This window comes from Panulirus ornatus, chromosome 19 (assembly GCF_036320965.1).
Source record: "Panulirus ornatus isolate Po-2019 chromosome 19, ASM3632096v1, whole genome shotgun sequence".
NCBI classification, from domain to species: Eukaryota; Metazoa; Arthropoda; class Malacostraca; order Decapoda; family Palinuridae; genus Panulirus; species Panulirus ornatus.
In genome coordinates, this window is record NC_092242.1 from 9,323,518 (window position 1) to 9,351,444 (window position 27,927).

The 27,927-nt window shown below is 39.1% G+C and overlaps 1 protein-coding gene across 2 annotated transcripts in view; it reads right to left on the bottom strand.

The window, feature by feature from the left end:
* Positions 1-982: 982 nt before the first annotated feature.
* The window catches only part of Gcn2 (eukaryotic translation initiation factor 2 alpha kinase Gcn2), a 70,990-nt gene continuing 44,045 nt past the window's right edge, over positions 983-27,927 (bottom strand). For both annotated transcript variants that reach the window (XM_071673589.1, XM_071673588.1), the window contains 7 exons: positions 24,767-24,921; positions 22,172-22,317; positions 20,372-20,502; positions 14,787-15,012; positions 14,292-14,383; positions 12,691-12,863; positions 983-12,396 (listed from right to left, as the gene is read on the bottom strand). In XM_071673589.1, the coding sequence (XP_071529690.1) occupies positions 12,258-12,396; positions 12,691-12,863; positions 14,292-14,383; positions 14,787-15,012; positions 20,372-20,502; positions 22,172-22,317; positions 24,767-24,921 (1,062 nt within the window). In that variant the 3' untranslated portion in view covers positions 983-12,257. The remainder of the gene's footprint in view (positions 12,397-12,690; positions 12,864-14,291; positions 14,384-14,786; positions 15,013-20,371; positions 20,503-22,171; positions 22,318-24,766; positions 24,922-27,927) is intronic.

A 27,927-nucleotide genomic window follows, 5' to 3' on the forward strand; every position in this document is an offset into this window, starting at 1 on the left:
GAGTATTCCTGGTAAATTATATGGGAGGGTATTGATTGAGAGGGTGAAGGCATGTACAGAGCACCAGATTGGGGAAGAGCAGTGTGGTTTCAGAAGTGGTAAAGGATGTGTGGATCAGGTGTTTGCTTTGAAGAATGTATGTGAGAAATACTTAGAAAAGCAAATGGATTTGTATGTAGCATTTATGGATCTGGAGAAGGCATATGATAGAGTTGATAGAGATGCTCTGTGGAAGGTATTAAGAATATATGGTGTGGGAGGCAAGTTGTTAGAAGCAGTGAAAAGTTTTTATTGAGGATGTAAGGCATGTGTATGTGTAGGAAGAGAGGAAAGTGATTGGTTCTCAGTGAATGTAGGTTTGCGGCAGGGGTGTGTGATGTCTCCATGGTTGTTTAATTTGTTTATGGCTGGGGTTGTTAGGGAGGTGAATGCAAGAGTTTTGGAAAGAGGGGCAAGTATGAAGTCTGTTGGGGATGAGAGAGCTTGGGAAGTGAGTCAGTTGTTGTTCGCTGATGATATATCTTTCTTTTCTTTTAAACTATTCGCCATTTCCCGCATTAGCGAGGTAGCGTTAAGAACAGAGGACTGGGCCTTTTTTGGAATATCCTTACCTGGCCCCCTCTGTTCCTTCTTTTGGAAAATTAAAAAAAAAAAAAAAAAAAACGAGAGGGGAGGATTTCCAGCCCCCCGCTCCCTCCCCTTTTAGTCACCTTCTACGACACGCAGGGAATACGTGGGAAGCATTCTTAATCCCCTATCCCCAGGGATATATATATATATATATATATATATATATATATATGGGAGGGTATTGATTGAGAGGGTGAAGGCATGTACAGAGCATCAGATTGGGAAAGAGCAGTGTGGTTTCAGAAGTGGTAGAGGATGTGTGGATCAGGTGTTTGCTTTGAAGAATGTATGTGAGAAATACTTAGAAAAGCAAATGGATTTGTATGTAGCATTTATGGATCTGGAGAAGGCATATGATAGAGTTGATAGAGATGCTCTGTGGAAGGTATTAAGAATATATGGTGTGGGAGGCAAGTTGTTAGAAGCAGTGAAAAGTTTTTATTGAGGATGTAAGGCATGTGTACGTGTAGGAAGAGAGGAAAGTGATTGGTTCTCAGTGAATGTAGGTTTGCGGCAGGGGTGTGTGATGTCTCCATGGTTGTTTAATTTGTTTATGGATGGGGTTGTTAGGGAGGTGAATGCAAGAGTTTTGGAAAGAGGGGCAAGTATGAAGTCTGTTGGGGATGAGAGAGCTTGGGAAGTGAGTCAGTTGTTGTTTGCTGATGATACAGTGCTGGTGGCTGATTCATGTGAGAAACTGCAGAAGCTGGTGACTGAGTTTGGTAAAGTGTGTGAAAGAAGAAAGTTAAGAGTAAATGTGAATAAGAGCAAGGTTATTAGGTACAGTAGGGTTGAGGGTCAGGTCAATTGGGAGGTAAGTTTGAATGGAGAAAAACTGGAGGAAGTAAAGTGTTTTAGATATCTGGGAGTGGATCTGGCAGCGGATGGAACCATGGAAGCGGAAGTGGATCATAGGGTGGGGGAGGGGGCAAAAATTCTCGGAGTCTTGAAGAATGTGTGGAAGTCGAGAACATTATCTCGGAAAGCAAAAATGGGTATGTTTGAAGGAATAGTGGTTCCAACAATGTTGTATGGTTGCGAGGCGTGGGCTATGGATAGAGTTGTGCGCAGGAGGATGGATGTGCTGGAAATGAGATGTTTGAGGACAATGTGTGGTGTGAGGTGGTTTGATCGAGTAAGTAACGTAGGGGTAAGAGAGATGTGTGGAAATAAAAAGAGCGTGGTTGAGAAAGCAGAAGAGGGTGTTTTGAAATGGTTTGGGCACATGGAGAGAATGAGTGAGGAAAGATTGACCAAGAGGATATATGTGTCGGAGGTGGAGGGAACGAGGAGAAGTGGGAGACCAAATTGGAGGTGGAAAGATGGAGTGAAAAAGATTTTGTGTGATCGGGGCCTGAACATGCAGGAGGGTGAAAGGAGGGCAAGGAATAGAGTGAATTGGATCGATGTGGTATACCGGGGTTGACGTGCTGTCAGTGGACTGAATCAGGGCATGTGAAGCGTCTGGGGCAAACCATGGAAAGCTGTGTGGGGCCTGGATGTGGAAAGGGAGCTGTGGTTTCGGGCATTATTGCATGACAGCTAGAGACTGAGTGTGAACGAATGAGGCCTTTGTTGTCCTTTCCTAGTGCTACCCCGCACACATGAGGGGGGAGGGGGATGGTATTTCCATGTGTGGCGAGGTGGCGATGGGAATGAATAAAGGCAGACAGTGTGAATTGTGTGCATGGGTATATATGTATGTGTCTGTGTGTGTATATATATGTGTACATTGAGATGTATAGGTATGTATATTTGCGTGTGTGGACGTGTGTGTATATACATGTGTATGGGGGTGGGTTTGGCAATTTCTTTCGTCTGTTTCCTTGCGCTACCTCGCAAACGCGGGAGACAGCGACAAAGCAAAATATAATATATAAAATAATATATATAATATACCCATAGCAGAGCGGTAGCATCCCTGTCTGTTACACAGGGGTCCCAGGTTCGATCCTGGCTATTGGAGGTTTGTATGTTCTATGAAGGTGCGCATTTCTATGCAATTTGTTCATATATATATACATATTATATTTGATTGCTGTTTCCCGCGTTAGTGAGGTAGTGCCAGGAAACAGACGAAGAAAGGCGCATCAGCTCACATACACATATATACTTATACGCACACACACAAATACACATACATACACATACACGTATACATATTCTTACTTGTCTGTTGTGGTTCATTCCTAACTCGACACAACCCCGCTCCACAGGAGACAGCATAAATGCATAAAAGAAAAGAAAAAATGGAAACATACATTCTGTTGTTCTCCCTCAAACCTGATTGCCACCCCTTGTGTCAGCAAGGTAGAGCCAGGAAACAGATGAAGAAAGGACACATCCACTCACATTCATACACAAGCTGTCATGTGTAATGCACCAAAGCCACAGTTCCCTATCCACGTCCTGGCCCCAAAGACCTTTCTATGGTTTATCCCAGATGTACCACATACCTTGGTTCAGTCCACTGACAGCAGATTGACTCTAATATACCACATCATTCCAATTCTGTCTGTTCCATGCACGTCTTTTACCCTCCTGCATGTTGCAGGCCTGTCACTTGAAATCTTTTTCGTTTCATCCTTCCATCTCCAGTTTGGTCCCTCTATTTTCTTTGTTCCCTCCACTTCTGCCATATATATTCTCTTTGGCAAACTTTTCTCGTTCATTCTTTCTGTATGTCTAAACCATTTCAACAAACTCCTTTCTGCTATCTCAACCACACTCTTTTTATTACCTCACATCTCTCTTACCCTTTTGTTACCTACATGATGAAACCACCTCACACCATATATTGTCCTCAAACATTTCATTTCCAACACATCCACCCTCCCCTGCCATGCATCCAAATAATATTGTTGGAGCTACTGTTCCCTCAAACATACCCATTTTTGCCATTCCTGATAATATTCTCTCTTTCCACAAGTTCTTCAGAACTCCCAGAACTTTTCCCTCTTCTCCCACACAGGGACTCACTTCAGCTTCCATGATTCCATGCACTGCCATGTCCACTCTCAGATATCTAAAACACTTTTTCATTTCCTTCACTTTTCCTCCAATCGAACTTACATGGCAACTAACTTGTACCTCAACTGTGCTGAACCTAAATTATAACCTTGCTTTTATTCACATTCAACTTTCTCCTTTCATACCTGCTTTTCCTGCCTCAGCAAGTTAACACCAGAATCAGATGACTGAGCCTTTGAAGAAAAAGATCTTTACTTGACTGATCCTCCTGTTTCCAAATACAAAATGCTAATACAGGAGGGAAGAATTTTCAAATGCCATCTTTTCACTCGAAGTTGCCCTTAACAATATGCAGGAGATGCATAGATAGTTCTTTTTCCTTATCCCCAGGGGTATGATATGAGTATGGCTAAAGAAATTCCAGTCTTGTGTTAGCAAGGCATGTAATCATACTGACATATTTCTTAAGGTGTTTGAAAGTGAGTTGATGGTAGTTGGGGATGGGGGTGAGGTGAAGGAATTGAACAGCAGTGTGGATTTTATTGTACAGTGACTTTCCACAGAGGCTCACAGAATGTTGTCCAGAAAGATAATCTTGGTGCAATGTAGAGTATGTGTTTGATATATTTGAACCAGTTCATAAAGAGTATGGCTAAAGAAATTCCAGTCTTGTGTTAGCAAGGCATGTAATCATACTGACATATTTCTTAAGGTGTTTGAAAGTGAGTTGATGGTAGTTGGGGATGGGGGTGAGGTGAAGGAATTGAACAGCAGTGTGGATTTTATTGTACAGTGACTTTCCACAGAGGCTCACAGAATGTTGTCCAGAAAGATAATCTTGGTGCAATGTAGAGTATGTGTTTGATATATTTGAACCAATTCATAAAGACATTGTATTCATGGAATGTGAAAGAAAAAATATTACCTATGTGTCTCCAGAATGTTGTAAAAGGCAACTAAAAGGAGCTGAAAATGTTCCCCTCCTTTGTTACTATTTTCTAAGTATAAAAACAGAAGATGGCACAAAGTAAGGATTTTTCCTCTAATGCTCAGTTCCTGACACTACCATGCAAAGGCAAATAAATATTAGGCAAAAATTTAAAGAAACTTGAAGGAAAGCAAGACAATTATCCACTTTTAATATGCTGCACTAATAGAACACTTTCTCACTCCTTTACGTACCACTGTAGATTTTGTTCCTAAAAGCTGGCTACTTGCATGCCTCTACTATTAGGTATACCATGCAATACTGGGCAAACTCTTGCAGCACATAATTATTATGTGGCTGTTTGCATCCCGAGGGTGAGCAGTTCTGATGCCTATCTCAATACAGCACTTATGCATGTGAAACATCCAGGGTAAACCATGGAAAGGTCTGTGGAGCCTGGATGTGGATAGGGAGCTGTGGTTTTGGTGCATTACACATGACAGAGAATGAGTGTGAGCAGATGTGGCATTTCTTTGTCTGTTTCCTGGCAATACCTTGCTGATGCTCATTTTATCAACAAGCCCCTTGGGAAGGATGAACAAGCTGGGTTAACTCCAGACCAGCTGCTGTGACCAGGATTTGAACCTTAGTGGACTCAACCCCAGGTAGCCCATGAACACGCCATGCTCAGTTTTCTACGAATATGATTTGTAATGGTGATGGTATTGGAGTCAGTATTTAATATACATATCAAAGCACTCATTTACTAACAGATTCAGAGAGAGAGAGAGAGAGAGAGAGAGAGAGAGAGAGAGAATCATAATTAAAATAGCTTCTAAATATTTACTGGCCTGTCAACACTAGCTGCTGCATCCCAGGTTTATCTTGCAGATAATGGCTGGGTCCTTAAAGTGTTTATATTTCAGTAGTGAGGAGTTCCCCTCAAAATAACTAATACTTCATCATGTTGTGCTTCTAACCCTAGAAGATTTATGGACCTCTGAATCTAGTACATTCACATTTTTTTTACCTAGTGAAACAGTAAAGTGTGATAGGATAAGGAAGTTAAATTGCCAGTGAAAGAGAAAACTGTACGTATGGTATCTGCAGGAAAGAAGTGTGAGTGATTTGGAGATACATAAAAGAAAGCAGCAGCAAGTCAAGAAAAAGGTACAGGAACTGAAAAAGAGGGCAAATGGAAGATGTGGTGAGTGAGTATCAGTGAACTTTAAAAGAATATATTTTGGAATTAAGTGAACAGTAAGAGGAAAACAAGAAAACAAATGGGAGCTACCGTAAGGGAAGCAAATGGTGAAATGGTAACAGGCAAAGAAGAGGAAAAGAGATGGAGTATTTTGAAAGACAACTGAATTTAATACATGGCAGGGTGGCAGATGAGGTGTCTTTTGGATAATGTGGCATGCAAAGGGAAAGTTCTACTTAGTGATTTGGTGAAAAGAAAGTAATGAAAGCCATAAGCGAGATGAGCTGTGGAAAAATAGCAGGAGTAGATAGGACTACAATTGAGTTCTCGAAAAAAAGGGTGAGAATGTTGTTGACTGGTTAGTCAGGCTGTTCAGTATTTTGTCAAGCCCAAGGTTTGGAACCTGAGGACTGGCAAAATGCATTTATATAAATGAAAGGGGAACAAAAGTGCATGCTCAGATATAAGAGGTATGAATTTGTTGAGTAAGGCATATAAGAGAGTGGTGAATGAGAGGGTGATAGCATGTACAGAACATTGGAATAGGAAGGTGCAGTGCAGTGCAGTTTCAGGAGAGGATGTGTGGACTAGGTGTTTGCTATGAAGAATTTTTGAGAAAAAAAATTGGAGAAAGAAAATGAAAGGTATGATGTACTCATGGATCTAGAGAAAGCTTACATAGAGGCCTGGTGAAAGGCTCTAAAAATATATGGGTAGATGTAAGGTTACTAAATGTAGTGAGGAATTTTCATGAAGAGTAAGGAATGTATGCAAATATGAAGAGAGGAGGGTGAGTGGTTCTGAACGAAGATGGGTCTGCACCAAGGATGTATGATATCACCATGGTTGTTTCATCTGTCTATGGATGGGGAAGTGAGGGAGGCTAATGCAAAAGTCTATGAATGAGGAGCAGGTCTATGGTTATGCTGGGAGTGGAGGGACATAGGAAGTGAATCAGTTGCTATTTACAGATGATGCATCTCCAGTGGCACACTCCAAAATGAAACTGGTGACAGTTTGGAAATGTGTGAAAGTAAGTTTGGGGTGAAACTGAACATAATAAGGTGATGAGCTGTGATGAGAGAGTGAAACAGAATGGTTTGAGAGTAATTTTGTGTGGAAAAGGCCAGTAGGAAATTGAATGCTTCAGATAACTAGGAGTGGACTTGGTAGTAGATGGAATCATGGGAATTGAAAAGTCATAAGGTGGGAGATGGGGTGCATTGAGAAGTGTAGGGAAGGAGGCCAATATTTGTTTGAGCAAAGGGGGTACATTTGAATGTAGAGTAGTCCTGACAGTGTTGTATAGGTGCGAGTCTTTGGCCCTTAATGTAAAAGTGACGCCACGTGGAGGTAGAGGAAGGTTAACACCACCTGGAAGTAAAGGAAGGTTGACGCTACTCGGAGGTAGAGGAAAGTTTGCGCCACGTGGTGGTAGAAAAAGGTTGACGCCACATGAACGTAAATGAAATTCCTGAAGACTTCATGTGGCTCAAGGTGTGGTGATGGTGTAAGAAATGACAGCATAACAGAGTAGTGAGATAGTAAAAGTAAAATGACTGTCAAAGATGACCTAGGTGCAGTGAAATGGTCTGAACATATGGAGAGGGTGAGTGAAGAAAGACTATGAAGATGTACTTTACAGAAGTCAAGGGAGAAAGATGGATACCAAAAGGGAGATGGAAGAATAAAGTGAAAGAGGCTTAGAGTATCAGAGCCAGAACATTCAGGAGGGTTAGAAGCATACATGGGATAGAGTAAATTGGACTGATGTTGTAATTGGGAGGTGATGTACTGTTAATAGGCTGAACTAAGGCATAAGAGGCACTCAAGATAAACCATGGAACAGTCTGTAGAGCTTATGGCTGTTGATGGTAGGCTCTGGTTTTGGTGTATAATATATGACATACAGAGAGTAAATGAGTGTTAACAAGGCTACTGTTCATTTGATCCTGACACTACTTCATTAATAATGGAGAAGCAGTTATATACAGAAAAAAATAAACTTTTCATTTGTAATATCTGTAAAACTGTCATAAAACTAATGAACAATAATTAATATCTGGATGGTAAATCTAGATTCAGTTATATCAACACAGAATACATTGGACAGTTATAATTTCAATTTATAAGCAATGTGTGATGCTTTCTTCAAGATGAATGCCAATCTGGCAAATGTGCACTTAAAACTACAACAGACTCCTGCAGAGGACATACAGTATTCTTACTAAATAAGTGCATAACTGAACTATACAGCTTCAGTATGCCTATAGTTATTACAGCTAAAACATACATTCTGGTTTGAAGAAAATGAGCCCAGTATGAAATTTCATCAATAAGACAAATGGGCTATGGATGCACCATGCCACCTTTTTTCATAATGTGATCAAATGATGATAATTTCTTTATAGAAGTGCTAATATGCCAAAATTAAGTGGCAGATTTATCACTAGCTATGCTGAAAAAAATTTTGAATCCCAGGTTAGTAATACAAATTATATTTTTCATACTTGATTGCTATGTCCCACGTTAGTAAGGTAGAGCCAAGAACAAAGAAAGATCGCATTTGCTCACATCCATTCTCTAGCTGTCATGTGTAATACTCCATAAACCACAGCTCCCTATCCACAATCAGGCCCTACAGACTTTACCATGGTTTACCTTGGCCACTTCATATACCCTAGTTCAGTCCACTGACAGCACATCGACCCTGTGTACACCATATTCCTGGGAAATTATATGGGAGAGTATTGTTTGAGAGGATAAAGGCATGTACAGAGCATCAGATTGCGGAAGAGCAGTGTGGTTTCAGAAGTGGTAGAGGATGTGTGGATCAGGTCTTTGCTTTGAAGAATGTATGTGAGAAATACTTAGAAAAACAGATGGATTTGTACGTAGCATTTATGGATCTGGAGAAAGCCTATGATAGGGTTGATAGAGATGCTTTGTGGAAGGTATTAAGAGTATATGGTGTGGGAAATAAGTAGCTAGAAGCAGTGAAAAGTTTTCACCAATGTAAGGCATGTATACGAGTAGGAAGAAAGTGATTGGTTCCCAGTGAATGTTGGCTTGCAGCAGTGTTGTGTGATGTCTCCATGGTTGTTTAATTTGTTTATGAATGGGGCGGTTAGGGAGGTGGATGCAAGAGTTTTGGAGAGAGGAGCAAGTATGCAGTTTGTTGTGGATGAGAGGGCTTAGGAAGTGAGTCAGTTGTTGTTCGCTGATGATATAGTGCTGGTGGCTGATTCGGGTAAGAAACTGCAAAAGTTGGTGACTGAGTTTGGTAAAGTGTGTGAAAGAAGAAAGCTGGGAGTAAATGTGAATAAAAGCAAGGTCATTAGGTTTAGTAGGGTTGAGGGACAAGTTAACTGGGAGGTAAGGTTGAATGGAGAAAAACTGGAGGAAGTGAAGTGTTTTAGATATATGGGAGTGGATTTAGCAGCAGATGGGACCATGGAAGTGGAAGTGAGTCACAGGATGGGTGGGGGCAGCCAAAGGCTCTGGGAGCGTTGACGAATGTGTGGAAGGCAAGAACGTTATCTTGGAGAGCAAATATGGGGATGTTTCAAGGAATAGTGGTTCCAACAATGTTATATGGTTGTGAGGCATGGGTTATAGATAGGGTTGTGCGAAGGATGGTGAATGTGTTGGAAATGAAATGTTTGAGGACAATATGTGGTGTGAGGTGGTTTGATCGAGTAAGTAATGAAAGGGTAAGAGAGATGTGTGGTAATAAAAAGAGTGAGGTTGAGAGAGCAGAAGAGGGTGTATTGAAATGGTTTGGTCACATAGAGAGAATGAGTGAGGAAAGATTGACAAAGTGGATATGTGTGTCAGAGGTAGAGGGCACAAGGAGAAGCAAGAGACCAAATTGGAGGTGGAAGGATGGAATGAAAAAGATTTTGAGCGATCGGGGCCTGAACATACTGGAGGGTGGAAGGCATGCAAAGAATAGAGTGAATTGGAACGTTGTGGTATACCAGGGTCAACGTGCTGTCATTGGATTGAACCAAGGCATGTGAAGTGTCTGAGGTAAACCATGGAAAGTTTTGTGGGGCCTGGATGTGGAAAGGGGGCTGTGGTTTTGGTGTATTACACATGACAGCTAGAGACAGTGTGAATGAATGTGGCCTTTGTTGTCTTTTCTTAGCACTGCCTCATGCGTGTGTGGGGGAGGGGGATGCTATTTGATGTGTGGCAGGGTGGCAATGGGAATGGATGAAGGCAGCAAGAATGAATATGTACATGTGTATATATGTCTGTGTATGTATATGTATGTATACGTTGAAATGTATAGGTATATGTGTAGGCGTTTATGTATATATGTAGGTGGGTTGGGCTATTCTTTTGTCTGTTTCCTTGTGCTATTTCACTAAAGCAGGAGACAGTGACTAAGTATAATAAAAAAATAACAAAAACTAAATTTCTCTGTCAAAGGAAATCTGTGTCAATAAACTGGATGATAATTATCTTGATGCAAGAAGTAATGATTTCGAAAACTGCCGCCTAGCCATAGTCCATGTTACATTATTATATGAAATGAAAAAGAGAAAAGCATGTGTGTACAAATCCACATGCTGGAAAGTGGGATTACTAAAGTGAAAAGTAAAAATAAGTGCAAAAAAAAGTTTATCAAAATCTTTAAAGTGTGTACAATATTTTTTCAGATGGTTGCTGATTTAATGATTCTTGGTTATATTGCTGAAGATATGAGGAGTACATAAATATTACAAATTCTGATGTTGCTTCTCTCTTCCTGATTATCAAAATAAGCTTCTCCTTTCCAGACACATATTACCGAACAATAAAGCATGTTTATATATTTCAAATACCTATATACTTTCATTTACCACTAATTATTACAATACACACTGTATAAAATCAAGTTTCATGATTAGTGAAATGACTAGAATGATCTATGTAGCTATGGTGCTCCTTCATACAATTGTTAGACAATGCTAGTGTTAATGCTTTTGTTAGCAAATACTCCATTGCAGTAGTTCATTAAATTGTGTTCACAAATTGATTGTGAAGACTGTTCCTACCTTTGTAAGAGAGCATAATAGACAACTGGGTCCTCAAGGAAAAACCCTTGCTCACCTTCCTCTGATCCTGCAGATGTTTGAGTGGAAATCTTTCCCAACTATCCCCAAGTATATTCTGTCCATCTATCTATCTATCAACATTAGTCCATTAACACTTTCATTGCCTCAAGCCATATTTTTAGCTGGACTTACTACGGCTTTAGACCTTCTCATCCAAATTTAAATTTCCAGCTGATATATGACTTGACATCATATCTATTGATGTCACAACTTAAAAAACATAACTGAAAAACTAATGCACATCGTACACATCCCTCCATCACTGTAATAGTGTCATTATTTCAGATAGCATGTTGTATGGAGTGTCTAGTGTAAACAGTTTTACAAAAAGGGAACAGGTTTTCTTGGATTACTCTTTACATTTCAGTGAAAATAAGGTTACTCTTTCATTTATTCATATGATTCAAGTTCTGCCTGTGTGATGACTCATAAGTGAATGTGTAAAAGTAAAATAGGCATATGATATGTAAAAACCATGTAAGTGACATGTATGGGATGTGTGAGCTCAAACCTGGTAAAATACCATAAAGTGTGTAATGTGTTTTCGTGTAAAGAGAGCAAAATAATACCTATACATACCCATAATCATCTTATAATCACATACATTGAGATTTACCAAACTCCTACTGCTTGTGAATACATGGCAAGTGAAAAGTCACCTTTGGCAAGGCTGTATCATGGACATACAGTTTTGTCAAAGATCTCGCTCCAAAGGAATCTCCATTTCCCTGCTACTGGAAGGACTGAAGCCTTGAGCTGCATGAACCTTTCGAAAGGTCCTGGGTAACACCTGGGCTCTTTCACAGAAATTTGCCCTGGGGTAATTATAAATAAATGAATAAATAAAGAGGATCCTTCCTGCTACTCCAGGCAAACAATGCACCCTACCACACCCTCTTACATCAATAAAGAGGAAACCATAATATTTTTGGGTTATTTTTGTCAATAACATATGAGAAATATTCTGTATGGAAAAATATATATTTTTGTGGAATTTCAAATTTTTGACCATACGAAAATTCACTATTTATGTACCTTATGCAGTGAAAGGGTTAATATGGTGGATCAGATGCACATAGATTAACATCCCCCTACACATGCACACATTTTTTTTATATACATAACCCATAAACAGTGTAAAAAAAATCACCTTTCATGCTAAAGAGAGTGCTTCTTCCTTTTTAACTTTAAAAGACTAGGAGAGAGCTCTTTGTTCGTACCATTTTAATTCACAAAATCCTTTCAAATCGTTCAGTCCTGAGGATAATTGGATATTGATTTATCTTAAAGCATTCAACTTAACATTCTTAAATTTTTTACAAAATTAAAAAAAATTCAATGATACACAACTGCAAATTGTCTTTAGAAAAATCACACATACTTTACAGATGATCACTGTTATCAAATTTCAGCTTATGGCCTAGATGATTCTTTTGCAAGAGCCAGTTGTGATACTGTAGAAAATAAGAGGAAGACAGCGGTCCAACTTCTTCCGTGGAAATATTCTGCGCTGCAGTAGTTTGCAGATCTCATCAATGTAGTCCTTTTGGTCTGGAAAGCTAAGGAAAAAGTTAATGATAGTCAATGAAGATAACTGCTTTTACTACTTTCTTTGAAACCAGTTTGGTTAAAGCAAACTGATGAAATAACTTTCAGGTTCCTGAAGCCTAAAGCAACATTTAACACTTTAACCTTTAAAAGAACCAAGACAACATGTTTTCTGAGACTTTGTCATCACATATAGTGTAAAGCTCTTTTTCTTTTCAACAATGTACACAGTGATATTTTCTTGCTTATATTGATGTCTTTATCTTAACCCTAGGAATAATTACAGAAAGAAATGAAAAACTTACCCATTTTTTATGTCACTAACAGTCTCATTAAAATTTTTAACAGAAGTGTCTGTGTCAAGGGCTCCAAATGCTAACAGGGCTTTCTTATCAAGTTCAACAGCCCAAACATCCACTGCTGTATTAGGACCAAGGCTTGGCCAGCGACATATCAAAGTCTGCACCTCTCGAGTAATCTGTAGACAACATCAGTCTGAGTATAAAAACACTACTGAAGCATTTCAAAAATATTGATAAAAAGAGTAAGGGAAGAGTAATCAGAGAAAACTATACATGCTTCACTATCGGCAAATGTAATTCTTGGCAAATAAATGTATGAAATAACCATATATATAATCAGTGGCTGATTACTCTAAATCAGTCTGACTGAAACATTAAAAGCCTTACTGATAATAAAAGAACAATAATGATTACATAACATCAAGAGAAAACTCAAAAATACCATTGGTATTAACATAGTTAAGGATAGTGAGGTAGGTAAATGAAAGGTCTTCAACTAAGAAGGATATCTGTGGTATACTGGGGAGGCAAAGGTGAATCATTTGCTGTTTACAGATTACAACTCTATTAACAGAACTCATGGGAGCTTAAGGAGTCAATGACAGAGCTTGGGAGTGTGTGAAATAAGAGAGATAAAAGTAGATTTGACTGAAAATAACATAATTTGGTGCTGCAAGGGTATAAGACAGAATGGTTCAAGTGTAAGATTGAATGGGGAGGACAAGAAGGAAGTGGAGTGCTTCATGTACCTGAGAATGGATGTGGTAGTGGATGGAACCATGAGGGCTGAAGTGAGGCACTGAGTACGAGAGGACATTAAGGTCCAAAGGGCATTAGGGATCAATCGAAGGGATAATTCAAAGCCTATTGGGCCATATATGGGGATGTCTGAAGGTACAATGGTCCTGAAAGTTTTATTTGAATGTAGACCTTGGGCCCCAAGTGCAAAAGAAAAGAAAAAGTGGACATATTAGAAATGAAATGCTTGAGGACAATACACACTTGAGTGAGAGGGGCTGATCATGTAAGGAATGACAGTTTAAGAGAGAGGTATGGTATGATTGAGGGTGTCCTGAAATGGTCCAGACACAAGGAAAGGATGAGCAAAGAAACTTTCTAGTGTATGTGCACATAGCTTCAGCACATATGGTGAAATTTCATCAAGACCAAGTGCCTTGAGTGTTAATCTGTATGTGATATTTGTCACAATATGCTTGTACTGCACCTCACCCAATCAAAATATATAATTCATTAGTATTCTACCTAAACTATTCTTTCTTTCATCCTTGTTTGCCATTTCCTGAATGAGTGAGGTAACATCAAGAACGCATGCAGCAGGCCTCATTCACTCACATGTATGTTCTATAAAAATATAGAAATAAGCATAAACAAGAAAAGGTCTGAATATTGTTATGTATAACACCAGGGCCCCTTTTATTGTGTTCCTGCAGCTTTGAGACTGTTCTTTTGTCAGAAGCAGAGCAATGATGGACTCCTTTGGAGTGGAAAGTTCCTTGATGAGACTGTACTTATTTCCAACTACTGATGATTATACATCCTTGTCAAAGGTAATTTATCACTCATTGTGTAACTTATCAACTAACCTGCTGGTCCAATTTTGGTGCATCTTTACTTTTTGAATGCTTTTTTGTTATGTATTGAATGTTCAGCTGGTACTCATCTTGGTTATTTACACCTGAAAGAAACAAAGGGCATCAGATTGATTTTGAGGAATTCATGAAATGCTAACACCTGTTGGTTATTTAGCACTTTTAAACTTGTACCTATTTATATGGAATCATAAGGGTGAGGCACCATAGGCTAAAAAGTGGCAATGGAGTTCACTAATTATGGAGACTCTACTGCAGTGGCCACCCCCTTGTGGGAGTCCCAGAAGGGAACAGGCATCGGAGATATAGAGAAATAACAATGGAAGGAATAAAACTATTGAAAAGATTTAAGACAGTAACAGTAATGTAAATACAAATGAATTTTTTAAGGAAGCCAAAATTATAATTTGAAGTAAATCTTATGTCTTTAGATATCTTTATTAAGAATCATATAATAATAATAATAATAATAACAATAATGATACACACCTGTAGGTTTTGGGTCAAGTTGTGCACAGGTGTTTGTTAATGCTGTATCATTTATTCCTAAATTCTTCAAAATAAACTCGGCAACTTTTTCCAATGGGACTTTCCTTTCTAGTGTGCGACTTGTAGGATTATTGCAAATTCTAACATCCGCTTTTTCTGAATTCGTCAACATTACCATGTTGGGCACACACAAATCCTCCAGTACTGTTTCAGCTTCTTTTTGAGTCTAGAAATAGACAAAAAAAAAAAAGTCAGTTATATAGGAAGTAATACTGACCACTTTCACAATCTCTTATTAAATATCATCCTTGTCCTACCGGGCAATTCTGAGAGGGAAAGAGAGATTATCAATCTATGAGTGCCTGTGACAAAATGGCAGGTCTACCACGAAGTGCTCACTGCACGTCTTGCTTGATGAATGAGGCTATTCTTCTCAGACACCACCTATATTACAGAGAGAGAGAGAGAGAGAAAGACTGTTTACCTAAAGTACATATGATGAGATTTTGCTAGAGGCAAGGTTAGTAAGAAGCACTCTCCACATAACTTTTTTGATGCATAATACTGCTGTAATCTGGAGACACATTTTCAACAGCTGTTTATTCTCAGTTGACCCATAGCCTTAGGCACAAATCAAGTTTTCTAAATGATTCAGTGCTCCCTCCACTTTACCCCTTCAGTCCTTACCACATCAAAAAGGCTACCTTCATTAGCTTGAAGATATTATATTATATTATTATTATTATACTTTGTCGCTGTCTCCCGCGTTTGCGAGGTAACGTAAGGAAACAGACGAAAGAAAAGGCCCAACCCCCCCCCATACACATGTATATACATACGTCCACACACACAAATATACATACCTACACAGCTTTCCATGGTTTACCCCAGACGCTTCACATGCCCTGCTTCAATCCACTGACAGCACGTCAACCCCGGTATACCACATCGCTCCAATTCACTCTATTCCTTGCCCTCCTTTCACCCTCCTGCATGCTCAGGCCCCGATCACACAAAATCTTTTTCACTCCATCTTTCCACCTCCAATTTGGTCTCCCTCTTCTCCTTGTTCCCTCCACCTCCGACACATATATCCTCTTGGTCAATCTTTCCTCACTCATCCTCTCCATGTGCCCAAACCACTTCAAAACACCCTCTTCTGCTCTCTCAACCACGCTCTTTTTATTTCCACACATCTCTCTTACCCTTACGTTACTCACTCGATCAAACCACCTCACACCACACATTGTCCTCAAACATCTCATTTCCAGCACATCCATCCTCCTGCGCACAACTCTATCCATAGCCCACGCCTCGCAACCATACAACATTGTTGGAACCACTATTCCTTCAAACATACCCATTTTTGCTTTCCGAGATAATGTTCTCGACTTCCACACATTCTTCAAGGCCCCCAGGATTTTCACCCCCTCCCCCACCCTATGATCCACTTCCGCTTCCATGGTTCCATCCGCTGCCAGATCCACTCCCAGATATCTAAAACACTTCACTTCCTCCAGTTTTTCTCCATTCAAACTCACCTCCCAATTGACTTGACCCTCAACCCTACTTATTCACATTTACTCTTAACTTTCTTCTTCCACACACTTTACCAAACTCAGTCACCAGCTTCTGCAGTTTCTCACATGAATCAGCCACCAGCGCTGTATCATCAGTGAACAACAACTGACTCACTTCCCAAGCTCTCTCCTCCCCAACAGACTTCATACTTGCCCCTCTTTCCAAAACTCTTGCATTTACCTCCCTAACAACCCCATCCATAAACAAATTAAACAACCATGGAGACATCACACACCCCTGCCGCAAACCTACATTCACTGAGAACCAATCACTTTCCTCTCTTCCTACACGTACACATGCCTTACATCCTCGATAAAAACTTTTCACTGCTTCTAACAACTTTCCTCCCACACCATATATTCTTAATACCTTCCACAGAGCATCTCTATCAACTCTATCATATGCCTTCTCCAGATCCATAAATGCTACATACAAATCCATTTGCTTTTCTAAGTATTTCTCACATACATTCTTCAAAGCAAACACCTGATCCACACATCCTCTACCACTTCTGAAACCACACTGCTCTTCCCCAATCTGATGCTCTGTACATGCCTTCACCCTCTCAATCAATACCCTCCCATATAATTTACCAGGAATACTCAACAAACTTATACCTCTGTAATTTGAGCACTCACTCTTATCCCCTTTGCCTTTGTACAATGGCACTATGCACGCATTCCACCAATCCTCAGGCACCTCACCATGAGTCATACATACATTAAATAACCTTACCAACCAGTCAACAATACAGTCACCCCCTTTTTTAATAAATTCCACTGCAATACCATCCAAACCTGCTGCCTTGCCGGCTTTCATCTTCCGCAAAGCTTTCACTACCTCTTCTCTGTTTACCAAATCATTTTCCCTAACCCTCTCACTTTGCACACCACCTTGACCAAAACACCCTATATCTGCCACTCTATCATCAAACACATTCAACAAACCTTCAAAATATTCACTCCATCTCCTTCTCACATCACCACTACTTGTTATCACCTCCCCACTTGCGCCCTTCACCGAAGTTCCCATTTGCTCCCTTGTCTTACGCACTTTATTTACCTCCTTCCAGAACATCTTTTTATTCTCCCTAAAATTTAATGATACTCTCTCACCCCAACTCTCATTTGCCCTTTTTTTCACCTCTTGCACCTTTCTCTTGACCTCCTGTCTCTTTCTTTTATACATCTCCCACTCAATTGCATTTTTTCCCTGCAAAAATCGTCCAAATGCCTCTCTCTTCTCTTTCACTAATACTCTTACTTCTTCATCCCACCACTCACTACCCTTTCTAATCAACCCACCTCCCACTCTTCTCATGCCACAAGCATCTTTTGCGCAATCCATCACTGATTCCCTAAATACATCCCATTCCTCCCCCACTCCCCTTACTTCCATTGTTCTCACCTTTTTCCATTCTGTACTCAGTCTCTCCTGGTACTTCCTCACACAGGTCTCCTTCTCAAGCTCACTTACTCTAACCACCCTCTTCACCCCAACATTCACTCTTCTTTTCTGAAAACCCATACAAATCTTCACCTTAGCCTCCACAAGATAATGATCAGACATCCCTCCAGTTGCACCTCTCAGCACATTAACATCCAAAAGTCTCTCTTTCGCATGCCTGTCAATTAACACGTAGTCCAATAATGCTCTCTGGCCATCTCTCCTACTTACATAAGTATACTTATGTATATCTCTCTTTTTAAACCAGGTATTCCCAATCATCAGTCCTTTTTCAGCACATAAATCTACAAGCTCTTCACCATTTCCATTTACAACACTGAACACCCCATGTATACCAATTATTCCCTCAACTGCCACATTACTCACCTTTGCATTCAAATCACCCATCACTATGACCCGGTCTCGTGCATCAAAACCACTAACACACTCATTCAGCTGCTCCCAAAACACTTGCCTCTCTTGATCTTTCTTCTCATGCCCAGGTGCATATGCACCAATAATCACCCACCTCTCTCCATCAACTTTCAGTTTTACCCATATTAATCGAGAATTTACTTTCTTACACTCTATCACATACTCCCACAACTCCTGTTTCAGGAGTATTGCTACTCCTTCCCTTGCTCTTGTCCTCTCACTAACCCCTGACTTTACTCCCCAGACATTCCCAAACCACTCTTCCCCTTTGCCCTTGAGCTTCGTTTCACTCAGAGCCAAAACATCCAGGTTCCTTTCCTCAAACATACTACCTATCTCTCCTTTTTTCACATCTTGGTTACATCCACACACATTTAGGCACCCCACTCTGAGCCTTCGAGGAGGATGAGCACTCCCCACGTGACTCCTTCTGTTTCCCATTTTAGAAAGTTAATACAAGGAGGGGAGGATTTCTGGCCCCCCGCTCCCGTCCCCTCTAGTCGCTTTCTACGACACGCGAGGAAGAATTTAACCAAAATCTAAAGTATTAGAAAATATAATAATTTAACCCTTGATGTCCTGATTACTTTCAAGTTGTTCACCACTTAGACAAAAGGAAAGGTCTCATGCTTTTCTTTTTCCCATTCTGCATTGAAAAAATCATAAAAAGTAAAGAAAAAATACAAACAAATTAACAATATCTTACAAAGGCATGGTAAGACACAGAGTTATTGCATAGATTGCCTGGCAAAAACAGTGGTAGGGTAGCTAGGGAAGGGTGACTTTAGAAGGAATTAGCCTCATGATACAAGCTCACAAGATGACATATCACTATTTATGATAACTATCTACATATTTCCACCTATTCATATATACTTACATATATTTACTTAAAAGTATTATTGCTATATCAGAAACTGTATACTGCATATCAGATATCTGCTTTATCAAACACACAAAGCATGATCAGACTATTAGGAGATATATTTGGAATTAGTCTGATAACTCTGACAATAGTCTGAGGCAACCTATGCATGCATTCAACACTTGCAGTAGTAAGTACAGTACAGTTTAGTTTCTGTACACAAAAATTATCGTACTACTGTTATGCTGTTATGAAATATTAATACTTTTGTATACTCTGAGCATTAGCTCATTCTTGTCATGTCACCCATGCCATCATCTCTTAGCCCAGGCACATCTGTCCCACGAAACCTCATTTTCTGCTTCCATAGAGACCATAAAGTACTGCATTCCTTTCATAATGACTTTACTGATTTGAATTGTGACTTCCAAAGGTAAAACTTCAGACACTCCCTAAGAGGAAAAGGCAGACTTTGTCTTTGAAACTGAAGCTGGAACTCTTGGAATAGCATGAAAAAGGATTTCCTACAAAGCTATTACTGGAAAAATTTCACATAATGAGACAGCATTCTATGATTTTGTGCATGGTAAAGAAAAACTAGGACCTCATTAATGCTCTTGGAGGCCAACACTGAACAGTGTGTTAGTGTACTTTGTAAAGAGAGTGTACAGCAGAAGCTATGGAACATAAAACTGTCACTCTTAGCTTAACCTGGAGGAGCTTAGGAGATCTGACAATGGTCAGAAACTCTTGGCAACTACAGCCACTATAAGGAAAAGTTGAGAAAGGTAAGATCATGGTCTTTGTCTGGCAGTTCATGAATTGCTTCTCTAATTAGTAGGGTGAGGAGCAGTTTGTTAGATTGGATGGAAAGCTTCTTTTGTACATGGATTGAGGACCAAAACCAAGGAATATGATCATGTCTAGACCTGTCATCCAGGAGCAGGCAAGGTTATTATTATATGACTCGAAGAATGAAGTAGATGAATGAAATCAGGGGGAAGAATTTTCACAAGTAGAGGGTAGTTTTAGTTTAGAAAGCATCAGTGTCCTAAGATCCTTATATATGCATGATGAGCATTTTGCTAGTATCACATCTTCATCAGGGAGAAGTAACATACAGTATAAAGTTAAAAAAAGTACATGAGTATAAAAATGGAACATCATCACCATGGGCTGTCAAAATATACTCTGAAAGAAATTGTTTTACATTTTTATGACAATGTAATACCAACAAAAAATGTCTAAAGTTTCTTACCATACAGTGGCAGTGATCAGCAGTAATTTTTGCTGTCCTGAGTTTTCTGATTATATCAACACGATCTTCCAGTTGTTTAAGTCCTATTGCACATACCATTACAGTAATTGCACCAGATCCACAACCAAGACCTACAAAGATAAGGGAAAAAAAATATTTGTTTATTAGCTTCAAAATAAAGATACATCAAATCTTCAGAAAAAAACAGCCCAAGGTTGTACTTTTGTCCTGTCAATCCTTCACTTTCTCTACAGGTACTTATTCAGGTGTTTAGGCCCTTTGTGTCATTAATATTTGAGTAAGGAAACAGAAAGATTTCAAGTAGGTAGCCCCCGACCAGCAAGGTATATTACTGGTATGAATAGTCTGGGTATTGGGAGGCTTAGTGATGGGTGCGTAGTGAGCCAGCACTTCAGTGATTGTCAAGTTGCCATCCATTGACCCAGGTAGCTGTCTTTTCATTCTGCCATACCCACAGTTGGACTGCTGGTATTCTGTCCATAAACATACAATCTCTCCTTGTTACAAATCACACTTGGCAACACTTACCTCACTTTACTCATTCTTCACAACCAGATTTTCCTATGGTGAGTGCTTTGCACTAGCCCTGCCTATTGGCAAAGTGGCAGGAGCAACAGATAGCAGTAGTAGGTAGGAACATTAGACAGGAGCTTTAGGTAGAAACATTATGTAGAAGTAGTACGTACGAGCATTAGCTGGGAGTATTATGTAGAAGTAGCAGCTTATAACATTAGGGCAGGAATATTGGGTAGACACATTAATTAGAAGTAGATGGGATGAACATTAGGTACGAACCTCTGAAAACACTACACAAGAGTTGCTCTTTGCCAGTTGCCTGTTAAGAATGAGGTGCTAAAGGCTAAGAAGCAGCACTGAAGATCAACAGTTATGGAGACTTTTGCTGTAGCCACCCCCTTGAGGGGGTTCCCAAAGCAGGATGGGTATCATGAGATACAGATAGAGAGAATAGAAAAGATGAACAGAATGTTCATGTGTTGATAGCTCTCCACGATAGTAAAATAACTGATACTGGGAAAGAGACCAGTGCACTGGAGAAAATACAATGAAACCTTAAATTGCAGGGGACTATAACACAATGTGAGACTTGTCAATAAAGCAGACAAATAGATTTTGTGGAAACTATCCATTCTAAGACAATTATCTGAAACATATGGAGCAGAGCTAATGTCTCCAAAATGAGGGAGATTTTTAGTATAAGATACACTAGACTGTTTGTTAAATATGTCACTTTCCTAATATTCTTCCAAGCATAGAGAAAAAGAAAAGTGCACAAAAGCAATGCTATTTACCACTTTGCCATTGTGTATGACACCCAGTTTGCTTCTTTACACAGATTAAACTGAAATATATCAAACCTGAATACTTTTCTGTGTTGGTCTATGAAGCATTCAAATACAGCAGTAACCTCTTTTGTTGCACATGATTATTTACAATGTATTAAAGAAAGCTTCAACTGCACAGTGAAAATGAGTGCAAATATGCAATTTGAAAGTAACTGTAACCTGATCAAAGTGTTTTCTAATCACAGATATATTAAGAGTATATGCTAAATGCTGATAAGTCACTCTTCACTTTCTGAAATAAGAATGTAGATATCTATGATCACTTCAATGTTATTGTAGATCTGGGTAAAGTCAGTGATATGTTGTATTCACAACTTTAAGCTATAGCAGTATTTTCCTGCAAAATGAACTAGTACCCTAAATATATACATACAATCTGTTGCTGTACAGAACAATTTTCTTCAACAATACTCACCAGACACAACCTGAGATATATCTCCTCGACCAGTAGCAGCTAGTTCATTGACATCACTGATGCAACACGCAAACTTCTCTAAAAAGAGACTTACACCCACAGCAACAGGTACATCTTCTTTCTTCTTTGTTGACACCAATCTGCTCCTGATAAAAAAAATCAGTAGAATCTGGTAAAGTGAAATGAATGGTGTTATTCTTTTCAGAGTTACCAAAGATTATAACTGAAAATGAAGATAACAAGATGTTCAAATGAAAAATGAGTAGTATGTTGCTATAAAAGTACTTCTTCACATCTGTTTTTAGCAACTCTCATAGAACTTTCACTGTCAGCTACATTGATATGTTTTAAAAACAAGGGTGTGATCACGTCATCCATCACTCTTTCCTTCTATGGTGAGGAGCTTTAAAGCCTTTAGCCTTTCCCTTTAACTCAGGTCTCTTATCTCTGATACCATCTTTATTAGTTGGTGAGACGAAACAAACCTTCTAATAATACCTGTTTGTACAGTATGGGGGAAGAGTTCTGTGCTCATGCTTTCCATTTCTTAAACTTTCCTTACCATTAAGTAGCCAATTCCAGCTATGCACTATCCTTACACTAAAACAGTACTTCTATATGTCCTTTCTAATAAGATTCATGCCCAGCTTCTTATCATAGCCTCAGGTTACTCTGGCATTGCATCTCTATCAGTATTGTCTAAATGATTCAGAAGCTTGAAGGCTGTAATCATGTCACCCCTTTGTGGCACTCTGTATCTCATTAAAGCTTAGGTCTTTTAATCAGGTACCATCTAAGGTGCCCTTCAATGGTCCCTCTCACTAAAATCTTTCTGCTTCTTTAGGTAGAGTGAGCAAGTTTAAAAGCAGGCCCCAGTTTTCGTCTGATGTATGCTGTGAATGATTTACTAAACATTTCCATATCAATATAACATCAGCTTCCATATAGTACTGGCTTGAATGGCTGTTTCATACTTGCAGTAGCTGAGAATTAATGCATGAGCTTAGATAACAATATGAGACCTAATTGTGGCAGACAGAAAGGTCTGTGGGGCCTAGATGTGGATAGGGAGCTGTGGTTTCGGTGCATTACACATGACAGCTCGAGACTAAGTATGAACGAATGTGGCCTTTTCTGACTATTTTCCTGGAGCTACCTCGCTGAAGCAGGGGTAGGAATACTGTTTCCTGTGGGGTGGGGTAGCAACAGGGATGGACAAAGGCAAGAAAGTATGAGTATGTACATGTGTATGTATGTTTATGTCTGTGTATGTGTATAATATGTATATGTATGTTGATATGTTTATGTATGTATACGTGCATATGTGGGCGTTTATGTATATATATATATATATATATGTGTGTGTGTATATGAGTGGATGGGCCATTCTTCATCTGTTTCCTGGTGCTACCTCACTAATACAGGAAACAGCGATTATGTATAATAATAATAATAATAATAATAATAATAATAATAATAATTTATTATTTATTTTGCTTTGTCGCTGTCTCCCGCGTTAGCGAGGTAGCGCAAGGAAACAGACGAAAGAATGGCCCAACCCGCCCACATACACATGTATATACATACACGTCCACACACACAAATATACATACCTATACATCTCAATGTACACATATATATACACACACAGACATATACATATATACACATGTACATAATTCATACTGTCTGCCTTTATTTGTTCCCATCGCCACCTCGCCACACATGGAATAACAACCCCCTCCCCCCTCATGTGTGCGAGGTAGCGCTAGGAAAAGACACCAAAGGCCCCATTCGTTCACACTCAGTCTCTAGCTGTCATGTAATAATGCACCGAAACCACAGCTCCCTTTCCACATCCAGGCCCCACACAACTTTCCATGGTTTACCCCAGACACTTCACATGCCCTGGTTCAATTCATTGACAGCACGTCGACCCCGGTATACCACATCGTTCCAATTCACTCTATTCCTTGCATGCCTTTCACCCTCCTGCATGTTCAGGCCCCAATCACTCAAAATCTTTTTCACTCCATCTTTGTCGCTGTCTCCCACATTTGCGAGGTAGTAATAATAATAATGATAATAATAATGAAAAAGAAAAGTTTTGAAGAATGAATAAGTTCCTCCCTAGGGTGGTGTCCCGCAAACTGAGAAATTCTCTAAGATGCCATGGGGTTAGAAATCTCTAACCCCTACCTTCTAATCCTGCCTTGCTAACCACCTTTCAGTAGTTGCAGCCTTCAGTACTGTCCAGGTCCACCACCTGCCACTCAGTAACTTCCACTCAACAATTATGTTGTCCCACTAACCAAGCTATGAATTTTTTTTACATACTTCAGATTGGCTAATCCAGTAAATTTTGTGTTTTTCAATACAAAAATTGGTTGCCCCAATTCTTAAAAAAAAAATAAAGTACAGTATTACATTTACCTTGTACCTTTTCATAGTGTAAAAACAAAAAAAACCTTCAGCTGTGTTTTGCACACTGGGGAAGCCAAAAAATTCAGTTGCACACTGTAATGCCACTACTTATTTTCATGTTATGCTATTACAAATGAAATAGAGAAAACACATGGACATGAGCCTCCTTACTGGTGTTGAAGGATGAGGTGTTCATATGAGCCCCCTTGAGCAAGAAGGTCTTGAACAATGGTTTTTTTCCTTGGTACATCCATTAGAAACTGACACATAAACCCGCAATAAAGATGAGCATCCGCTACCATAAGAGGGCACAACCAGATATCAAACTGAAATAAAGTTAAAAACAAACATACATGTTAGGACAGTATATCTATGTGAAGCATACTGGGCAAGAAATAGACAAACGACAAAAATTATAATAAATACATGCTAAAAAGCAAAGCTAAAGTTTAGCTATTCTAAAATGAGTACATTTCATTTTTTCCATTTTAGCTTAAGACTGCTACGAGTATACAAAAAATAATTGCATATGAGACTACAAAATTGTCATTCATATAAACTATACAATGATGAGGATATTTCTTAGATTTGAGAAGCATAAAAGTAAGAAATAGTTCAAACAGCTACTGTATTTGAAAACTGGTAAACTGGCTTTCCTCTTTCCTTCTTCATATCCAGGTCAAAAGAAGACAGAAGGCTCAAACCAATAATAGAAAAATGATGAGGTGAAGATAGACATGATCCAAAATTATCACATGTTAAACATGGTCAGCATAATAATATACTACAAAGCCAAGATTCTTATAATGATAATGAATACCTTTTTTAATAAACCTGGATAAAATAATGATGGGTTATAGCTTAGTGAATATCAGTTTTGGGGTACTTACTAACTGGTTCTTCACTGCTAAGGCTAATGTCTTACGGATAGATTTTCAGGCTGTGAAACAGCTTTGGGCATTAATAAAAAAAGGTCATGGTTTTCACTGCTTTACTCTTAAAGCTAATGGATTGTTACTATCATTTTATTTTCACTAATGCCACATTTGGGTCTTTTTCTTTAACACAAATACTCTTTCACAATATGGAACTTAAAAAGGGCACACACCTAATGAAGGTAATCAAGAAGTTTGTCATTGTCTCCCTCTTCAGCAGCACCTAGGCCTGCTTGACTTCCAAGACTAGATATTTGCTTTATGCTAATATCTTGGAAAAACTCTGCTTTAGAAAATGGCACTACAAAACGTGATAAATCCTATAGGTCTCAATTTATGAGGTACTGGTCCATCTTCATTAAAGTGGGCTTGATTTAACCCCTTAACTCCTCTAGATGGATTTTACGCCACACAAGAAACTCCTATAGACATATATTTATGCGTCGGGTTTCGAGGCCACCAGCCAGGCTTGGATGTTTGCCATGGTGGGAGTGCAAAAAAATTTCTGCCCACAGTCAGTCAGTCACCCTCCAGCAATGCTAATGACAGCATATTCTCAAGGGCTTTCTAGGCCATAAATTAAGAGACTTTTAGCTAAATACTGAGGACCAGGCAGGTGATTCTGAATTACTTGATGAGGATCTGTCTTCGGACAATGTGGAGAGTAATTTCATCAGTGACTCTTATGAAATGACCTAGATAAGGCAGGAGAAGGTGTTTCTAGCACAAGTGGAGGTAGTGTTAGTAGTGTCAACATGACACTGCATCTCATAGGTGCATCTGGTAATTCTACTAACTCTTTGCTATGAAAAAATTATCTTTGAATCACAACAATAATTACAAGAAAAAAAATTACTGTATAAAATAAAGCAAAGTTAATCTTTAATAAATTTCTGGAGTTAGTAAGATAAATAGTATAACATGTATTAACAACTCACTAGACACTCAAGCTTTACCTCCGAACATTTTTTTGTGTCTATCTAGATCTCTGATACCTGTTTGTGCTGACAGATCTACAAAACTTCTACACATCTGAATAATAGTAGTGGGCAAAATATATTCCAGAAGTGATTTTCATCCACTGTAATCTGAATACCTGTAAAAGTTTAAAGTTGCATATATTTCCTATACAACTTGAAAAACTTGGAATCACAGAGTTGGAAAGGAAACCTAACAGAGGATTTAGGGGATTATATAGAACTTCTAAATGTGAAATGCAACCTAATCAGGCATGAATCTCCTCTGATGAAGGTTACTTTCATCATTCTCAAACTCACATTTGATTGGATAACCCCCTAGGCAATTTGGTTTAAAGATGATTTTCTTTGCATCTTTAAATAAACTTTTTGGTTCTTTTTCCAACGTAATTGCCATAGTGCATAAAATAAAAGGAAACCATTTTGTGTCCTTGGCACTACCTCATGATGATTGTCCACTGCCTTGTGACTGATATTAAAATAGTCCATGGGGTAATTTGCTTCTTTTTTAGAATATTCCCAAATTCCCAATCATGTACCAAGTATGAACAACCAGGCACTAAAAAGATGTGTTCAAAGAACTGTAGCCTTTTACAGCGCAGTTCATGGAGACAGTTCATAACCATGTTTGTCCAACACACTCATCCAAAAAGACCATTAATGGCCAAAACTCACTTTAGCATACGCTGCATGAATCTAGTGCTTTAAAGAACTTGCTGTCTCCATTGAACCCTTGCTGTTGTGACCTTATCCTAACGTTACATCACTGATTTGTTTAGATTGTAGGTCCATAGATTTGCACTTATTTGCTTAGATTGTAGGTCCATAAATTTGCACTTATAAGGAATGTTGTTTGAAAGCTTCAATGCTGGCAGGGTTTGATGCATATCACTGTATAATCCTAAAACATCAGGGTCATTATTCTTCATGAAACACTTTATTAGTGCCTGGATTTTACTGGCAAAGTCTTTGTGGTCTCCATTTTCTTCCTGAACTTCAGCTACCCTTTGCAGATTTCCAATGTCTTGCACTACTGATGCATCAAAGTCAACACATGTCATACAGGTGGCAATCCTTAGTGGTTCAAGTATAATGTTTCATTTGAAGTTCATCTGCATCATCAGCAAACTATAACTGACTCACCTCCCAAGCAACTCCATCCCTCTCAGACTGCAGGCCTATCCCTCATCTCAAAACCCTTGCATTAACTAACCTCACCACCCCATCCATAAACAGAATGAACGACCATAGTAACATCAAACACCTCTGTCTCAGACCCACCTTCATGTGGAACCACACACACTTCCCTCTATGTACATGAACACATGCCTTACTCTCTGGACATCATCCATCCCTGCATTACTACAAACACCCACTTATCACATCCCAGGACATATCATGTCCATAATGCACCAACAAA